Below are 20,989 nucleotides of genomic sequence, written 5' to 3' on the forward strand. Positions count from 1 at the left end.
TTATAAGTGTTTTATTCAGAACCTGGTGATTAATAATAATAATAATATATTATCATATTCATAAAGAACATTAGAATCAAATGTAAAGAATTGTTTACAAATAAAACGAACCTGATTAATTTGGGAAGTGACATTGTAGCCTCCACTGTTCATGAAGTCAACTGTAGCGTCTTCCCACCAAGGTAATAGACAATGTAAGCGTCCAATCTGGAAGAGTAACAAAGAAGGTGTGAAATTATGGTCGTGTGAGAATGCAAAAGAGGATTCTTGTGGTATGGTTGCCTTAAGATGAGATCAAGGGTCTGCTTTCTTTGAATATAGGCAATTCAGGTGCTAGTTGATTACTTTAGGTGATCAGGGAAGTGAAACGGGATTGACAACTTTTGTTGTCTCTGATGTATCCCGACTATAAGAATGATGCCTCTTGTATCTATGAATGATCCTGGCAATGAACTGATGGTTAGAGATTTGTAGACGAGGTGTGTGGTGTTATATTTGTTTCTAGATAAAGGATCAGTGTTATGAATGGACTGTCAGAATTATTGCTTGTGCATCTGCATGGGATTCTTGATGTTAGGGGTAGTCATGATTAGGAAGTTTCTGAGGTCCCCATCTGAGATTCAGAATCTCTTTGAGTTTTCTTGGCCTTTATCTAGAAGATCATCGTGCGTCGTGTTATAGATTTTAAGGGTCAGGGATGCTATGTATCTAGGTGAGCCAGTTCGAGTTTTGGTTTATTTGCAATGACAGTTGGTGGTAGTTCAAACTTTAAGTATGAGAGAGTTGGATATTCTACTTAGAGGGTCATCGATCTGTTCGAGTTATAGTTTCAGAAGAACGAGTCATAGGGATTTTCGGATCGGGTATATGAAACTTTGGTTCAGTATTTGGTCAATACGGGGGTGTAGAGCAAGTGTCATTAGATGTATATGTTCAGGAATGCTAGAGTCGTCTCCGCAGTAGGAAGTTGTTGGACAAGGAGCTTGTTGTAGCCATTGTTTTCTTTCGGTAATGTCTAGGAATATGTCAAGGGGAATTTGGGTCGCTCAGGTTAAGTATCGATTGTTGAGGGAATTATCAGCTTGTTGTAAAGATTAATATACATAGACTAGGATGGACAATTGTTGATCGGCCAATCAGCTTCAGAGTTTGGTATGTTTAGTTCCTCATGGGCTTTGTCCAGTAGTGTATTGGATCAATGGATTAGTTGTCAATGCACTCTCGATTGTTGGTCTTTTCATTTATCATCAATAGCGGAGGTTCTTTGGAAGTTTCAAGTTATATGAGTTAAAGTTCAATGGATGCATCAACCTATCGTCGAGTTATGTACATTGCATATTTTGGTTCTGGGTATGGGTAACCTCAATTGTTGGTTATGGGAGTATTTTTCATAGCGGGCTCGGGTTTGGCAGTTGTCCCTGGTTATTGGGAGTTCGGGTGTAGGAGCGGTGTTGTTTAGTTTTTCAGATATGGCTTTGGATCCTCGCAAAATCCAATTTTGTCATGTTGGGTCGATAGGGTTGGTATTTGGATTGATCAGACTAGGGTTTTATCAACATTTATGGATATTTTTGGAAACTTTGTCAAGCTAGTTACGTATTGGTAGGATTTGTTTAGTTTCAATCAAAGCGTGGGATCTTCTTTTCGGCCATGCATGACAGTGTTCTATTAGCGTTGAGGTTCGTCATTTCAATTAGATCCACTGGTACCTCACCGTTTGGGTAAGGTTATGAGGAAGAAGGAATGTAATAGATCTAAGATTGGTTATGGGTTCCCTTGACGGTGTGTATTGTGGTAAGTTCCTTAGATATTTTCATGAGGAAGGTATGTGGACTGTGTATGATAGCTTGAGAACACTTGGATCGAGTTATTGGCATGGTTCTTATTTGGTTTATATCATTTGATTTGGAACAAGAGTGCAACCGCCTATCTCATTCTCTGTTTGTGTGCGCCCATGTTTTCGTCTGGTTCTGCGTTGGTAGTAGCCTGTGATGTGAAAGTAATTGTACGTGACAAAAGGGTATGGTCTGTGTTGTGTTTCGGTTATCATTGAGAGGTATGTGGATTTGGTTCCTAAAAGTCAGTGGATTGATGGTTGATTTTCTTTAGGCCATGTGGCGCTGGTCATGGGTGTTCAGACCAATGATGGAATGACAGAAAGATCAGCGTAGTACCGTGAGCTTTTCGTTTTAGTGGTTAGAAGGTGTCATGATGTATAGTGAACCGGTGGCTGTATGATTCATACGGGTGGGATCCGACGGTCATTTGATTGAGACTCTTAGGTCTCAAATCATTAGTCTTATTGTCTTGTTTGGGTGTAAGGACATTTCAGGGAGCCGAAAGGCTCAGTGACCTGCTGTTTGGGATCACTATGGTTAGTAAACTTTTGTTGGGAGTATTAATTGTGCATCAAAAGTCTCTTGCTGAATGTTTGCATTATGAACCCCGTTTGCTTGCGGGTTGCTTATTAGGAGTTTGGTGACCAGTGTTGGGTATCGGTTATGAAATCTCGAGTCATGAAGTTCCTTGTACATGTCTCGAGTAATTTGTCAGGTGTATGTACAACTGGGATGATGAGTGATTTGGATGCAACGAGAGAAACCATCATTATGTTAGTGGGATAAGTGGGTTGGTGATGACTTTTTAGGGAGTCAGGTGACTATTTAAGGTTTATTTTTGGGCAACATTTCTGGATTTGAGGATTTGTTGAATTCACGATCGAGATGTTTTGAGTATTCATTATGCATGGTTGGTGGTGTTCCGAGTCAGAGACTAAGGGTAAGTATGACGAATGGATTTAGGGATGTCAACCGGGGCAAATGGGACGGGAATTGCATCCCCCGCCCCCGCCCCCAAAATTTTCTCGTTCCCCCGCCCCCGCCCCCGAAATCTCCATCCTTTCCACCCCCGCCCCCGCCCCCGAATTCCCCTTCTGACCCCCGCCCCCGCCCCCGTTCCCCCGCCCCCGATTAATTTTGGGCTAACTTATTTGGGCTAAAATAAGTTCTTGTTTGGGCTAAAAGAAACTATTTTTTGGATAACAAATAGATATTTATAACATAATTTTACATGTTACAAACAACTTAAAAACATGTTTTTTGTTGAATTTTTGTACATAAAAATCATTTTGTTGTTTATTATACTTATATAATTAACATATGTCAATTTATATAATTTATTAACGGGGCCCCCACGGGGGTTTCGGGACGGGACTACCAACCCCCGCCCCCGAAATTAAAACGGGGGTTAACCTTGCCCCCGCCCCCGCCCCTATCCCCGATTTTTTTCAACAAATTCCCCCATACGGGACGGGCCCCCCGAGGGATCGGGGTCCCACGGGACTTTTTGACATCCCTAGAATGGATGATCATCCGTCTTAGGGTATGGTTTCAGAAATTTAGACTGATGGGTTCCCAGTTTTGGGGAGTATATTGATGGTGTTGGTTTGTGGTTTTTGGTTGGAGAGTTCCCGGTTTAAATGGTTTTTTTACCAGTTCTATCACATAGTTTCAACTTGATTTTTAAAGAAGATGTCTGGTTCAATATGGTCTAGAAATTGACAAAAAACTGGTTTGAGTGGCTTCCATTAGATGTTGGGTCTTATTACTTATAATTAGGGAGAGAAATATAGTGGTTGCAGTTGAGTATTGCAAGTTATTGGGTTGTTTGTTGGGAGTTGTGGGTTTCCTAGTGGTCTCTAGAGTCTTCCTTATAAGATGCCTTGGTTTCAAAGTGGTTAGAGGAAGCTTATGGAGTATGTTGCCATTGTCTTCATAGATCCTAACCAAGACAAATTTTAACGATGAAATCCAATTTAAGTGGGGGAGAGTTGTAACATCGTGTTTTGAGAAATTATTATGTCGGGATTATGGACAATAAATGAATCAATGAAAGACCTTGGATTTCAAGGGAATAGGGTTTAGACCTTATTAGATGTTGATAATATTGTTTATGTGATCCAAGCTCTTGGTTTGTGTTTTGGAGTCAAAGGGTAAAATGGAAAGGTGATGTTTTAGACTTCTTTCATGAATTCTTATTTTTAGTTCGACATGTGTTAAGCAACAATTAACTAGATAGAAGTGTGGGGCTCGTCAACCTTTCAGTGGATATAAAGATAGCTGAAAACGGAGTTGAAACGAAGAAGTTATGGTTGTGTGAAGTTGAGGTGGATTTGGCTGAAATGTAACGTCCAAAATTTCAAAACAATTAAAACTTTTCAAAATCACCCATTTTATTAACATTGTTACAAAAGGTTTTCAATACATTATTAAAACAGAGTAATTTCCCAGGTTCATATCATAAAACACCAACGCGAGGAACGGTACGATCACGCCTTTGCCTTGCCGCAGACTCTTGAGAACCTGAAACATAAAACCACAACTGTAAGCCCGAAAGCTTAGTGAGATACCCCCAGAATACCAACCACATATACGCCTTTCCAGGCCCTGACCTTCCGGTCCATGTGTCTCAGGGGACTTCCGTCCCTGCTGGATAAACCTTCCGGTCCTACCCACGCCGACCTTCCGGTCCATCACACAACATAATCGCCTTCCGGCCCATAAGCATAAAATGCACATATAACATAACAAATAATCATATAGCAGTTCAAAGACAACCATCGATCAACAGATCACATAACATAGCATTACTCTAAACAAGATACCGATCTAGCCGGTCACTAGCATAACATTACACTACGAATCAGTCAACATACTAAATGCATACATACGCCTTTCCAGGCCCTGACCTTCCGGTCCATGTGTCTCAGGGGACTTCCGTCCCTGCTGGGTAAACCTTCCGGTCCTACCCACGCCGACCTTCCGGTCCATCACACAACATAATCGCCTTCCGGCCCATAACATATCAATGACAACTACCCGGATTTCCATCCGATAAAAAGGGTCGGCCTTGGTTCCATAAACCCTAGCGATATAGTGAGGATAACTCACCTCGAAACTGCCGACTGAACAGATAGCTCAAGCTGCTCCGATCACTGATACGATCTCCACCTCTGGACAGTCACCAATGCACTGAACTCAAACCATAAACAACAATTACCAAAATACCCCTGGAACCACTGGTCAATCCTTGGTCAAAGACAAGGTCAAAGTCAACCCCTGACTGACCCTACTCGCCGAGTCAACCCTATGACTCGCCGAGTCCCCATACTCAGAACTTCACTCAACCCGCGACCTAACTCGCCGAGTCACCCCAAGACTCGCCGAGTTCAACCACTCTGAGTCCACTCGCCCTTAACTCACCGATTCCTTAAGACTCCCTTTCTACACGTCGAGTATCCCCTTTTTACTCGACGAGTTCCTCCTGGAAGAATCGCGGGGCCACCCCGACTCAACTCGCCGAGTCTGAAGAACAACTCGACGAGTCCCAGTTAATCTTCAAGCTACTCGCCGAGTCTGTTCATCGGACTCGGCGAGTCCATGCCATGCAACCGCTCAAACTGCTTTCTAATGGCAGAACTGCTCCGACCATTCATAGGTCTGGCCTTCCTAAACTGGTTCATCACGTAAGGTCCTCATTTCGGTGCTCATAATACACCCCATGACTCCTAATTTACATTTTGACCTAAGGCATAAGGATTCCAATCCAAAACCTTCATCAATTCCCGAAATGCACAGGCATGGGACATTCTGGACCTCCAAAGGTCCCAATACAGGGTTACAATCGTTTAGGGGACTAGGGTAACATTCAATCTATTCACAAAAAGGGTTCCATAAACCCTAATTCCATAATCACATCAAAATAGCAGAGTATACTCGAATTCTTACCTGGATGATGTATTCTCTGTGTCCCCAATCCTCAGAATGTGACTCCCTTGCTGTTCCTTTAACCAATCCTTTCTCTTCCTTGCACAACAATTCTTCTATAATCAACAATGGCCTATAATCCTTGCTCCAGATGCACACAATCGATCTAGGGTTCTTCTCAGAAGGCTAAAATGAACAATGACGGCCAATAAGTCTCTTTTATACGTCCCAAACCTGAACGGTTAGGGTTTTCGCTAAACAGCGTAGACTCGCCGAGTCCATATCTGGACTCGTCGAGTCCAGTCGCGAACCCGCGACCAAGTCTGCGATCCTACTCGGCGAGTCTGAGCTCCAACTCGCCGAGTCCCCTCTTAAAACACCCAAAATCATAATTATATCAATATTTGGAATTCCGGGCTGTTACATGAAAACTGTCACCACGGAGTGGGGATCAGAGTCCACGACATGGCAATTGCCATGGAGTGGGGATCAGATCCCACGACGTGGTAGTCTATCAGGCCCAAACCCATGATTTTAGGGTCTTGAACATATTTAAGCATAAGGTTTCGTATTTTTTCGGAATTTTAGCAGCCTCCACCACCTTTAGGACCCCTTGGGAGAAACCCTAACCTCCAACTTCAAGATTTGAGATTTTCCTCTCTCCTCTCTCCTGTTGTGGATGTTTTTTTTTATGTTATTTTGATGAAGTTTGAAGATCTATAAGCTTATTTTGATGCAAGGAATAATGCTTCAAGTTTGGATCCATCAAAGACATTACATTTATGGACTATTGTAAGTATAAATTTCCAATCTTGCTATCTAGTTCTTTAGATCTTGTCATTTGGGGTTTTTGACACTTTTGGTCCATTTTATGGGTGATCTTGGAGTTGAGTGGACTCCAACATCTTTTGATCAGTTTGGAATGTTTCTTGGACCTCATGGGCTAGGAAAGTTCCAGACAAAAAAAAAACATTTTTATTGACAAAAAAATAAACTTCAGATTGATATTCCAGATTTTAGACCGACATTCCGGATTCCGGAATGAAATTTCTAATTTCGAAAAAACAAAACTCTGGAATTTCGAAAACAAGTCTGAAATTTGATTAACAATTCCGGGATTTCGAGGAAAAAAATCGTTTTTTACTTAAATTTAACAAAAATTTAAACAAACTTAATGTGAATTATCTATGATATTAGTGCATAAAATCAACCATTTTATTGAAAAACGTTTGACATAAGACACTTCAAAATGGACATAAGGAGATGTTTCTTTCAAAAAAAATGAAAAAAGTAAAATAAAAAATAACTCTAAAATTTGAAGGTCAAATTCGAAATAGAATATTTTTTGACAAAAAAAAACTTCAAATTATAAACAATAGTTGGGAATTAGGCATTCCAAAAAAATAATTATTTTTCATAAACCGAAAAAAATTATTATTTTCTTTGAAAAACTCTTTGGCTCCTTTATAAAAAAGATAAGAAATAATGTTTATCATGAATAATAAACTCGACGATGGATCATATTTATTGGGCCCCACTAGAAAGGTGTAATATATTATACGCAAATTATAATTATATTTACATTAACCTTAAGTAGAAATTACACGTACGAGGAATGAGACACATGAGTATCACGTGAGGTAAAATACTTTGTATACATAATACATTCCACGCAAATAATGTTGTTTGTGATATAATCGTTGTTTGTATGAGAGTCATTAGTGATTTTATTTAATTGTAATACTATCTTTTTCGTAATACTATATTTCATTTCATTTAACAAAGTATTCAGTCATTTATGGTTATTTTATAGGGAAATAAAAGCACAATCATTTGTTTTATAGTATTTAGAAAAACATTTATATTCCTTATGTACAGAAAAACTCTTATATTTTCGGGTATCGTTCACACTAATCCAAATATTTATTTTTTTAAAAAAATATCAGTTGTTTTGTGACATAATATTTATCTTCTTCATTTTTAGGCTAACATGTAAACAAAAATATTTGATTTAAGACAATACGTGAGAAATATATCATTTACTTAAACAAAAATAAATGACATGTTTGTTTTTCTATGTCAACCTAAAAACGAATAAGATAAATGTTATGTTACAAAACAACCGGTAACTTGTTAAAAAAAACGAATATTTGAATGCATATGAAAGTTAATTGAAAGTGTAAAAATTTATATATATATATATATATATATATATATATATATATATATATATATATATATATATATATATAAAATAAACAACCATATAATAATTTTTATGTTGATAGATAAATTATTATATTTTTTACATATTTTATCTTATTTTATACTAAGTTTTTTTATTCATATAAAAATCTTTCACCGAGCAAATAATTTTTACATGAGAAATTAAATATCCTTCTAATTTTTGTTCTTATAAAATTTTCTACCAAATTAAATAATAACATATATAACATTTAATACTTATTTAATGATATTTTATTATACTAATACGAGATAGATTATAATTTAATTGAATAGAAATATTTATAGAAATATAAGTAAGATATATTTAATTTCTTTCTTTACCTGCCTTGAAACCATGCGATACAAATCCAAGTATACATATAATGTCGGCCAACCAACAACGGCGGCCCCATGTGGCCATGATGGGGTAGTGTAAGTGACCGTTATATAAGTCGTAGTTTAAAAATAATTTTAAATGTTCATTTTTTATAAGGGTGGTACTTATAAAAAAACATTATTTTATTCAACAACACTGATTAATTGTAAAAATATTTTGACTTTATCTATCACTATGTATAACAATAATTATCAATATTGTTAAATGTTTAGCTGTCATTTTGTTTTCATTGCAACCGACTAGCAACAACTACCTCTCAATAAGGGTGGTTTTTTATTTTTTATTTTTTTATTTATTATTATTATTTTTTTTTGCCTTTGTTAAAATGAAATTCAATCCGTCTCTGGAACGAAGTTACATAGTTATTTCACCAACTTGTTACTCTAAATTAAGAATTTTTTTTAAATGCCTAACACATGTCCGGTAATCTTATTTTTATATTTTGTCCTCCATAAAATTTGAACTTTCAAATTATTGATTGATAGGAATCTTTTCAATACAGTATATGTACCTTTGTTGGTTCACATTACTTTAAATTTAAGTTGTTACTTATAATATTAGCATAACTTTATCTCAAGTAATGGGGGGTTGAATTTGTGTTTGTTTTTAGGACAAAACGGGTTTTGAATCTTGAAATGCTTAATACAGGTCAAACATAAGTTTAAATAGGTAAAAAAAAATGTTTATCGAATGGCATTTCTATAAAAAAAACAAAAAAATAAATCATGGAAGAAATATCTAATTAAAAATGGACAAATTTAAGAAACACTATAAAAAAATGATAATTTGATTTTTTTTATAACTTAAATCATTATTTACTTGATAAAATCAGTTACCAAAATGCATATATTTGTAATATTTTTCGACCAGCATATGAAAAGTCTTATGCTGATACCAATCGCACACAAGTATATCGTATTAGATTGTTTTGGACTATTTCGTGGGAAGATGTTTTGAAATGCACTATTTTGAATTAAATTTGTTTTCAACTGGATTGTGTTTATGTAAACATCTATATCTTGCAAAATGATTTTAACAGATAAATAATAACTTAAATAAAAATAAATCATGACTTACATAAAAATAAATAAATTTCAATGATTTTTCAGGTGAAACACTGATCTGTGGGTTTTGAATTTTTTTTTAAATTATATATATATATTTTTTATCATAAATTAGTCGCCTATACACGTCTACAGTCCACACACACCGTAGATCTCGTCTAGAACCCTCCATTTCCGACGTCTGTCTCTTCCTATTCTCTCTCACTAATCGCTGTGCATCCGTACTTCACAAGTAAACCTTTAAGCAAACAAACAAGCTACTTGCTTTACCAATCTGGCTACAATCATGGACTTTCTAGCAATTTCCATGGCGATTCTCTTAGCTATGGCTGGTTATTCAAGTAAGATTTTCATTTTTCTTGCATCTTCTCATATGGGTTTTTGGTTTTTCACCTTTTTCTTATTTTGGATTCGCGTAGATTTCCTTTTCGAGCCTTCGTTTTAACAACACTTTTAATGTCTGTATTTTTGAGGTTTTCTACAAGAAAAATCAGTCGTAGCTTGTTGTTATGTTAACGGGATTTCTCTGTTTTTCTTTCCTTTAATCAAATGACTATCTATCTATCTTTCTTCTGTTGCAATTTTCTCAAATGGGGTTCTCTTAGATTTTGTCATTCAGCTTTAGTTTTCATTTATATGTCTATGTCGCTTGGATATTCTTCCCAAAAGTTAGAAACTACAGATTATTACGTATGCAACAAGATTTTTCCTTCCTTTATCTCTAATGGAGTATCTGTTCGTTTTCCTTTTTAGCTTTTCGTCGATTGGAATGTTGTTACATTTCGTTTTGGATCCCCATTTGTTTTTTTTTTTTCTTTAAAACGACAAGTACGACTTCAAGATTTCTCTATTTGGTTTCCTTCCTTCAAATCTTTTTCTGTCGATTGGATTCCTGTTAGATTTACATTTTGAGCCCTAATTTGATCCATTTCCTGTGTATTTTTCTTTTACAAAACAGATGCAGCTTATTGTGTATGCAACACTGCACTGAGTAACGACGTTCTTCAAAAGAACATTGATTATGCTTGTGGACATGGCGCCGACTGTGCTCAAATCGCTCAAAATGGGGCTTGTGCTAACCCTAATACAGTCAAGGATCATTGCAATTTCGCTGTTAATAGTTATTATCAAAAGAAAGGTCAAGTTCTAGGAAGCTGTGATTTCTCAGGCACGGCTACTGTTACCCAAACACCCCCATCTGGTGAGTCTCATGTGAAGTTACGATCTTACCCTCTCAACATTTATGTATTCTCATTTGTGTTGTGTTTCTTGATTATTTACAGGTGCAAATTCTGCTTGTTATTCTGGGAACCCTAGGTATAATATCTTTCCATCTTAATTGGATCTTGTTTTCTTGATTAAATGCTACACATCATGTAAAGATCTGATTTTTAATATCTTTTATACTATTTTGAACTAATTAAGTAAACAAAGTTAAACCCTTTTTTTGCAATGGCCAAATTCATAGCTAGGATTTAATCACTTGTACCTTATGCATTCAGGTTAAAATCTTTTTGATAATTAGGGTTTGATAGATCCATAATCATAACCTAACAGAAATAACTGTTTGGTCAATACAGCATTGACTTTGCGATCTAATTAGCATGTTGACATACAGCATTCGTAGAATGTTTCTTGATATGTATTGTTACTATATATGCTCAACATTAAGTGCTACTAGGTCAACTACTTATTCCCCTTTGTATAAAAAATTATAATTTTACATAGTCATAAATAAGCTATTCTTCAGTGCTTCTTTCTGTTAAGACTTAAGATATATTCTTAAAATTTAAACCATTGTATATGATTTTGTTCAAAGTTGATCAATTTATCAAAGTGCATGCTTATTTGTCTTTTCTTCTTTTTCTTGAAAGAAGATGGTTTATCTGTAATGACTAAAGATTATGGTCTTGAAAGCTATTAACTGTTTTCTTTTGGTTTTTAACATTGAAGCACTTCAACTCCAACACCACCAGCAACCGGAACCGGAACCCCAACCCCAGGAACCGGAACCCCGACACCCGGAAGCGGAACCGGAACTGGAACCCCGACACCAGGAACCGGAACTGGAACTCCAGGGACAGGGACTGGAAGCGGAACCGGAACTGGAACTGGAACTGGAACTCCAGGGACCGGGACCGGAACCGGAACTGGAACTCCAGGGACCGGAACCGGAATGGGAACTGGAACTGGGAGTGGCACAATGCCTGGAATCAATGTGAATCCACAGAGTGGACTTGGGCCAACAGGAACAAGTGGGTTTGACAACAGTGGTTGTGTGTCTATTTACCAAATTGCTGACATTTTCATCTTGCCAATTATTTCGGTTGTTGGGTTGATTTGGTTCAAGTTGATTTAAAGAGGGTTAGATATGAAATATGATATGTGTGGATGAGATTTTGTGGTGTAAAGCGGGTTGTTAATTTATCGTTTGTATTAAATCATGTGGATTTCCTTTTATAGTATGACAAAGATGTTATCTTTTTGCCTCTTTAATATGACAAACATGGGAAATAAATTCCATTCACATGGGGGGATTGGGATCTTTTGGATGGGAGACGTTTGAATTATTGTGATTTGGGGGGTAATTTTGATTTATTTTTGTTTGTGATTTTGGATTAACGGTAATATAATTTGTTATAAAAAAACAGGTTATTATATCGTTTTCCTTCTAATTCTAAAATTAAAGATTTAAAAAAATGATATGCTAATATTTATATTAAAAAAGTTATTGGGATTATAAGTATATGATTCTTTTCATTATTTATTAACAAATAGTATGTAAAGTTTATTATTATAATTCATATTAAAATTTAAAATTGTCAACAGTCTTCGGTGTTGATTTTTTCTAACAATCAAGTTCTGTCAAATATTTAAGACTATATGTTGACTTTTATCGCTTCTAATATTGACTGTTTGATTATCTCGATTCATTATTTTGTTTTTGTTATATTATAATGTTGTGTTTATTATTGATGTTCAATCATCTTCGAGTTGAAAAACGGTTGATCTATGATGAATTGGCCTATTGGAGGATATTAGTATTGTTCAAGATTTATCCTTTGGTTGCAGAGAAACCATTAAGATCAGCCCAAAAACAATTTAGAAACGTTTTATCTTGCATATGCATGATTTGGTATATGTATGATTTGTTGTTGGTTCTTTGTGGTCTTTGTTTAGTTGTTTGTTTGAAATAGAAATGAAACCATCAAGATCATCCCTAAAAATAATACTAGAGAACAACTTGTTACGTTACAAAAAAAGTCGAATAACACATTTTCATGAAATGCTCACTTGGGCATCAATAGGGAGATCAAAATCTTTAATACAATTGGTGTATCACATTTCAGTTGAATGTTTGGATTTTATTTGTATAGATGATTCAATAAATAAATAAAAAAAGGGAATATAACATATTAAGGTAATTAACTTTTAGATTTGTTCATATCTTGATAACTATCTTTTTTTTTTCTTACACATCTAGGTAACAAACTTGTTGGAAGTGTTCATATTTGACCATTATGACCTACTATAGTAGGTTATATCCTAGATGTGAACATTTTCAACAAATTCGCAACCTAGATGTGTACAAAAAAAAATAGTTGCCTAAATATGAACAAAACGAAAGTAAGAGTAATTACATGAATGGTTCCGGTGGTTTGGGGGAATTTGTGTTTTTGGTCACTAACTTATTTTTTTTAAACTCGGATGGTCCATACTGTTTATTTTTGTTGAGCGTTTGGTATCTGTCTTACCTAAAAAGACTATTGTGCAATTATTACTTTTTTTAATTAATTTTCTTATTTATGTGTTTATTTTTTATATATTTAAAAAAATTAATAGACCCCACCTACATATCTGTATCTCCTCACCGTAAACCTGAAACCACAATTGAAAATTTTAATTTGGGTCTCAACGGTCACCATCCATCTCTCATCTCTCATCAACTTCTATTTATTTTCCATCTTTCATCACATCAACATCTTCACCATCATTCTTTTTTTGGTCATTCAACTCTGACGAAACAACACCATAACCTACTGTCTCTTCATCTTTAGTGGGTTGTGGTGTTAATTCGACGGAGTTGAAGGACCGAAAAAAGAAGGGATGTTGAAGACTTGATATCACTGACACTAAAGATGGAAAATAAATAGAAGTTGCGGAGAATGAGAGATGTGATGGTGAGACATGGACCAAACGCATAAATAAGAAAATTAATTAAAAAAATAAATTAATAAGGACACAATAGTCTAAATGTATAAAAAATAAATACATAAATAAGAAAATTAATTAAAAAAATGAATTAATAAGGATACAATAGTCTTTTTAGGTAAGACATGAACCAAATGCGCAACAAAAATAAACAGTAGGAATCATCCGAGTTAAAAAAATAAATTAGGGACCAAACACAAAAATTCCCCCACACCACAGGGACCATTCGTGTAATTTACTCTTACTTTTCGTTTTGTTTATATTTGGATAACTATTTTTTTTTGTCCACATCTAGATAAAAAACTTGTTGAAAGTCTTTATATCTAGGATGTAACTTGCTACAACAGTTGATAATGATTCTATATGAACACTTTCAACAAATTTGTTACCTAGATACATACAAAAAAAAAAAAAAGATAATTACTCAAATATAAACAAACCAAAAACTTAGTTACCTTAATAAGTGATATTCCCATAAAAAAAAAAAAAGATCAAAGTCAATGAAGATTCTCGTAATTTTCCTTTTGAGCATCCTCTTCATAGAAGCTATATTGCATGGTGACTAGCGACTACAAATACATTTCGTAATGGTTTAACGGTTAACCTTATTTATTTATTTTTAATAAATAATATATTCTTACTTATCTAAAATATTTTATAATAGTCTCCTCATTATAAGTATATATACAATATAACTTTTGGTTTGTGAGATAAATTCATTAGTACAAGCGGTAGTGCACAGTATACAAACATACGTAAAATGCAATTTTAAACTTTATATAATTGCGTTAAAAAAAATATATTATTCTTCATTTGCAACCATCTATTTTGTAAAATGATATTTTTCATTCCTTTACTTCTTAAAATATCAGTTCCACCCCTCATACTTCAACTTTATAAAATGTCATTTTTACTATTTTGTTTTCTAAACATTTGTGTTTATCCCCAATCCCATAGTATATATAATATGGCTTTTACTCTTCTACTTTTAAAAATACATTTTTCACCCTTTTATTTTTTTAAATGTTAGTTTGACCCCCTTAACTTTGAACTTTATAAAATATTATTGGTTTAATTAATTCTTACTCCTAATATATGCAATAAAACACTTAAACATTACTCATCTCTCTCTCTCTCTCTCTCTCTCTCTATATATATATATATATATATATATATATATATATATATATATATATATATATATATATATATATATATATATCTTTGATTCACCATGAATTTGATATTTGACAATTAAGATGCTCTTAAATCTATAATAAACCAAATATTTGGTAAAAGATGGTAAAGGTTTGAAATTTCAAAAATTAAATTAGAGAGTAAACTAAATATTATTAATGAAAAGATCTAAAAGTACATAATATGAAGACTAAATAAACACTCAATAAATAGTGAGCTGGTAATAGAAAAACAAAATCATGTGTTCTAATAGTACTAACATCTTTAATCGTTATTTCAGTAGGACCCTAGAGCATGTACAATTCATAATGCAAATAGTTCAGGATCGGCAATACAATCCAATACAAAATTTTTCAATAAACTATAAACTTTATTTTTACTTAAGAGCATATCATAGTTGTATAGACTTTATTCAATAAAAAACCACGATTGCTATCTATCAAGTATCAACCTCTTCAAAAGTTTATTTATTTTTATTTTTTTTATTAATTTATATTTGATTAGTTTTTAGTATTTTAGAAAATAAAATCTAAAATAGTGAATGTTGGCTCTATTAAGTGCTTAATTTTCAAACTAAATAGAAGTTCGTGATAATAACTTTTAGAAAAGCTAACTAAATTAGTTTTTTTCAATTCCACAAAATCCCACATTAAAGATGTGAAATGTCGTAACTAGATTATAAGAACTAGTCTCCAAATTTTAGTAGTAAGATCTTGTTTTAGCAACACTTATTATAAAAACATCAATGATGGCATTAACTTTATTAAACTTATAGATGCCAACCACACCAATTAAGATGAAACCATCCTAAGTATAAAAAGACAAGATCCGAATAATCAACATGTACAACTAAAGACAAAAGATTGCAGTAGGACTAGACTATATGACAACGATGTTCTACCTAATTTGAGATGAATGGATGAAATTAACATTTTATAAGTCATTATGTTATCTGGATTTTGTGTTGAATAAACAAAAGTTTGAGGCTCGATTTGAAGCTAAACAAACAATTTTTAAGCTATGCATGAGATTTTTCTAATAGAAATAACGAATTTCTTATGGTTTAAGAGACTAAATATTTAAATATTTGACAATAAAATAAATACTAAATCGTTGAGATTGGATCTAAGATCATAAGACCCCAGTACAGATCTTGTTTTAAGATTGTCCTAGTGTACTTGTGATTGTTTTTCATTTATTGAGTGTTAAGGTTGTAAGATTTTAAGATGAAGATCTCCAAATCACTAGCAACATAAAGTTCAAACAATCAACCACAACTTTAAACATCTAATGAGTAATGAATAATTAAAACACAGGAAACCTATGTTTCTTATTTACAAAATCCCAAATCTCTACAAGATAAACAAATCCTAACACACACACACACACACACACTTGAAAAAGTTTCAACTTATATAAATCTATTCAAACTGAGGAACCAATACCTTCTTCTCTTCCTTCTTCAATAACACTGGAACATTTTTCGTCTCAATGAAATCTTTAATCAAATTTGCCACATCATCCGGTTTCTCAACATGTGGGAGATGACCACATTTTGGAATTTGGCGAATTATAGCATTTGGAAGTTCACAATGTAATTGCTGCATTATAATATTATATTGCTTATAATATTTAATAATCACCAATATTCAACAACAGAGATAAATTTTAATTACATAAAAAAAAAAAAGAGAGATACTAACCACTGCGAGTTTGCTGTCAATGATTTGATCATCTTCACCCCATATTATAAGTGTTTTATTCAGAACCTGGTGATTAATAATAATAATAATAATAATAATAATAATAATAGATGATCAGATTCATAAAGAACATAAATAATCAATGTAAAGAATTGTTTACAAATAAAACGAACCTGATTGATTTGGGAAGTGACATTGTAGCCCCCACTGTTCATGAAGTCAACAGTAGCGTCTTCCCACCAAGGTAATAGACAATGTAAGCGCCCAATCTGGAAGAGTAACAAAGAAGGTGTGAAATTGAGGGACTAAAATCGGAAAATGTTGAAAGTGGAAGGGGAGAAAAACAACTTACACGAGTCCAATCTAAGCATGTGTTGAATGGAAGAGAATTGAAAGTCAAACTAGTTGCATAAAGACGCAATGGGAGGCTCTTTAACACAGAGACCTGTTTTTTTTGTTTTTTTTTTTTCACACAGAGAAAAGTTGTATCACAATGTAGTCAAAAATCGGTTTAGGTGGTGGTCAAAAAGTCAAAATTAATGGAATTATTAAGCATACTCACACCAGCATAAGCTACAAATTTGGGTAACCTAGAGAGGCTTCCAGTGCCTTCTGCATAAACACTTGCATCAAGCAAAATCAGCTTATCAACCTGTAAAAACGTCAAAATAAGCCCTTTAACACATACAATAATACAAAATCAAATTCACGAAATGTGTTGCTTTATATCATTCATGCTTACAGCTTCTGGATGGTTGACTGCAAAGTCAATTGCAACTGCTGCCCCAAGACTCGGTCCCACTAGCAACATAGGCTTCCCAATGTAGGATTTCCAAAACTAAATCATAAACAAAACAAAAACACAATCACATTTTCATTGCTTCATAATTCATATACCATGTAAATGGGGCCCACAAGAACTTGACTAGTAAAAGATGTTTAGAAAATTTTAAATTTACTACACAAGTTTACCTGATAGAGGTGATCCCGCTTGGATTCTACATTACATAGTGGAAGCTTTTCTGATAAAGTGTAAAAAAAGATGATTGGGAAATTTTAAATTTACTACACAAGTTTGCTTTTATAATCCAATATATGAAGATGAAAAAAGATAAAAAGATAACCCAAGTTAGAGAAACCCCATCCCAGAATATCAACTGCCCATGTCTCAAATCCAGCCTGCTCAAGAAGTGGCAGTGTGTATCTCCATTCTAAACAAGAACTGAAGAATAAGGGGTAAATTGGTAAATTCAATCATGAAAGTAACATATTTGAAATCAATGGTTGTGTACCTGTCAAACCCATGAAGTAGAACAAGGGGATTGGTTGTGTCCTTTATCTTTGGCTTCACACAACTACTCATAACACAAGTATTTGAGATGCTAAGCTGCAAATCAATAGCAAACACAGTATGAAATTAAGCATCCATCAGATTTGAAAATATATTTGACATCAACCATGATATAAGACAATTATTACTTTATATGTTTGATTAGACAAGAAAACTGAGCTAGAAATGGAGTACAGCGATGCCTATTTGGTACACTTTTTGCTGACGTACCAAATGTAAGAGAAGGAAAATTACAAAATGCAAAAAGCTCAATCAACAGAAAGAAGTGAGTACCAGAACCAGAAATGTCTTTTTGGGTTCAAAATCAACGTATCAATTATTACTCGCTAAAGTGAAAAGTAAGTTTGACATTTTCCTGTATTTAGTAATTCTTCCAAAGCATAATTTACAGGAAAAAGAACTAAAAATATCGAAGCACCGATGTCAATTGTCAACCTAAAAATCAAAACGAATTCGAACCAAAAAAAAATCGATAGATAAGGAGTGTTCACCTCCACAGGCAGTCTCTCAATCCTTGAAGCTAATCTTCGAGCAAACGGATCCTTAATCTTCTCCATTTCTTTGGGCAGAAACGGAGGGAAAACCTCCGCCCATACTCCAACAACCGGCGATGTGCGGCAATTAGGGGTTTTTGCTATCCCCATTGGTGAGAAAGAAGCGGAAATGGTGGTGGCGATGAACATGATTTAGTGCACGCCAGTGACCAGTTGATAGGCGGAAGGCGGAGGAAGGAGGAGATTGAGAGCGTTCAAGAGGATGGTGGGGTTGTATGGTACTTGTAGAAGGTAGTTTAATTGTCTATGGGAGTACAGACGTCAAAGATTTTAGACCTTCTGGTCCACCATGTTCTATCTCGGGAGGAGTATCCTGCCACTGCCACGCCTCACGCACAAGTTATTCATTACTCGTTCAGCCGTTTGTGCTTCTTCTCCATTTTTAGCTTGTTGAAATAGCAAACAATAGCATAAGGTAGAGGTGGGGGTGGTTTATTTATTTATTTTTTTAAGTGATAAGTCTTTTGAATTTGTTTATGGCTTACATTAATCATATATTCATTCACTTAGGAACAGTTTTTGTTGCCTTTTAAGTATTTGACACCCTTCTCTTGCCTGCTTGCACATTTTCGTCCCTTCACTCTTTTTTTCATCTTCTCAACTCCAAATGAGTCATAAGCGTTGCCCATGTCTTCCCTCCCTTTCTCGTCCACATGTCCTCTATGTGTCGGTATTCTTTTTTCTTTTTTTTTTTCCTCCAAAATGTTAGGGTTTCTGTGTCTTGTTTTGTTTAACCGTCTTGTCGTTGTTGTTTTGTTTAACCATCTTGTCGTCTCTTCAATTTGTATCACAGTTTTCTCTTCTACCGAATGATTTCATTGTTTTTTGTTGCCGTTAGTAGGAATGGCAATGGGGCGGGTTCGGGGCGGGTTATTGAAGTGTCCAGTTAGTGGTTTGGTCTAGACTTTCAATTGTAATAGTTCTTTTGAGTCTTTATTGTGGTTTAGTAGGTTGTTTTGGTGTTTACGGCCTTGTAGTGAGTTTACGTCCGTAAACCCTGTTTTCGGTCCAAGTTCCCTATAAATAGAGGTTGTGTAGGTCATTATTGGTTGTTGATCCTAGAGAGTTCACGGTCACTGTAAACAAGTTGTACCCGACGTTTTTCAGTTATAAAGCGTGTGCAAGCTTGTTTTTATTCTACTTCTACTCACTTTTTATTCTCTTTGGTTGTTTGATTGTTTGATCACTGGTAAGATCCATTTTCAGGACCTTACAAATGGTATCAGAGCGAAACCGGTGTCAAAGCATCATTCAATCGAGTTTTCGGCCGTTTAAACTCATATTCTTCACTGTTCGAGATTGGGTTTGGTATTTTCGTTGCTAAAGGGATCAAATCTGCTCTAAATTTGCGTTTACTGAAATTTATGGGAGTTTACTGCCAAGAGATTACGACCGTAAACCTTGTCTACAGCCGTAAACTCAAGAACATTCAAGGACCGTAAACAAATCATATTCATAAACCATTATCAGTGGTTCTTCCCCAACCGTAAACACCCGACCATAAACTCAGTTTACGGTCGTAAACTACCTGACTGGAAACTTAATTTTGACATTTTTTTGATTTTAACTTTAAGATTTAAAATAATAATAAATGGATTCTCAAAGTCAAACACATCATCATGAATTGCATTCTGTCATGGGCACAACTACACGTATTCCAAGATTGTTGTCTGCAGATGGTTTTCCTGAATGGAAATACCGGATTGAGAAGTATATTAAAATGAAAGACTTCAAAGTTTGGAGAAGCGTCATCAAGGGTCATGTCCGAATTACCACCACTATTGCAGGACAAATAATTGACAAAGCAGTTGAGAACTATACAGATGAGGATTTTGAGAAAGTTGAGGAACTGGAAAGGGCTTTGGCCACTCTGACCATGGCTTTATCTCCTGATATAGCTCAAGGTTTCGGAGAATATACTTCAGCTAAAGCTTTGCGGGAAGCCTTGATTGAGGTATATGAAGGAAATGAAGACATGAAGGAAAGCCGCCAGGATATGTTGCGACATAAATTCAACATGTTTAACTACATTCCCGGAGAAACCCTGGAGGCATAGCTGCAGCGATTCACAACTCTCACTACTGAGATGAATATATTTGGGATCTTCTTGACCAAGTCAGAGATAAATAAAAAGCTACTGAATGCTCTTCCAAAGTCATGGGACATGAATGTAGTTGTGATTAAGAAGACCAAGGATCTGAATCGTCTCACTCTTGCTGAAATAATGGCGATCATCAAAGCTTGTGATATTGATGATAAACAGCGAGAGATTAACCACGTGAATTCGTATTCGACTGCTAATCTCGGGATTTCATCTAACAATGCTCTTTCATCAATTATTTCTTCCTCGGGTCAAGCATTTGTTGTTCAACAACCTCATATTCAAACCTTCAATGTTGCGTCATCTATGCCTTATTCTCAAAGCCAGTCGTTTGTCACTCCACAAGCTGTTCCCTCCTCCAATGTGTCAGTTGTAGCTTCTTCCTCAAATACAAAGGAAAGTGATGACAATCTTGCTCT

At 34.8% G+C, this 20,989-nt stretch overlaps 2 protein-coding genes across 2 annotated transcripts; one reads left to right on the top strand and one right to left on the bottom strand.

The window, feature by feature from the left end:
- Positions 1-9,582: 9,582 nt before the first annotated feature.
- On the top strand, positions 9,583-11,941 carry LOC145092623 (uncharacterized). The gene is made up of 4 exons (XM_079030580.1): positions 9,583-9,793; positions 10,411-10,653; positions 10,736-10,769; positions 11,406-11,941. Exons 1-4 carry the CDS (start codon positions 9,739-9,741, stop codon positions 11,809-11,811), a joined length of 738 nt encoding a protein of 245 aa, XP_078886706.1. The 5' UTR covers positions 9,583-9,738; the 3' UTR covers positions 11,812-11,941.
- Positions 11,942-16,119: 4,178 nt separating this feature from the next.
- On the bottom strand, positions 16,120-18,895 carry LOC145092624 (alpha/beta hydrolase domain-containing protein VTE7-like). The gene is made up of 10 exons (XM_079030581.1): positions 18,407-18,895; positions 17,857-17,951; positions 17,689-17,786; positions 17,537-17,586; positions 17,307-17,402; positions 17,127-17,216; positions 16,917-17,009; positions 16,738-16,833; positions 16,565-16,630; positions 16,120-16,462 (listed from the first exon to the last, which is right to left on the bottom strand). The coding sequence occupies exons 1-10, from the start codon at positions 18,596-18,598 to the stop codon at positions 16,283-16,285; spliced, it is 1,056 nt and encodes a 351-aa protein (XP_078886707.1). The 5' UTR covers positions 18,599-18,895; the 3' UTR covers positions 16,120-16,282.
- Positions 18,896-20,989: the final 2,094 nt, after the last annotated feature.

Source organism: Lactuca serriola, chromosome 3 (genome assembly GCF_051521515.1).
Source record: "Lactuca serriola cultivar US96UC23 chromosome 3, Lser_US96UC23_V15, whole genome shotgun sequence".
NCBI lineage: Eukaryota > Viridiplantae > Streptophyta > Magnoliopsida > Asterales > Asteraceae > Lactuca > Lactuca serriola.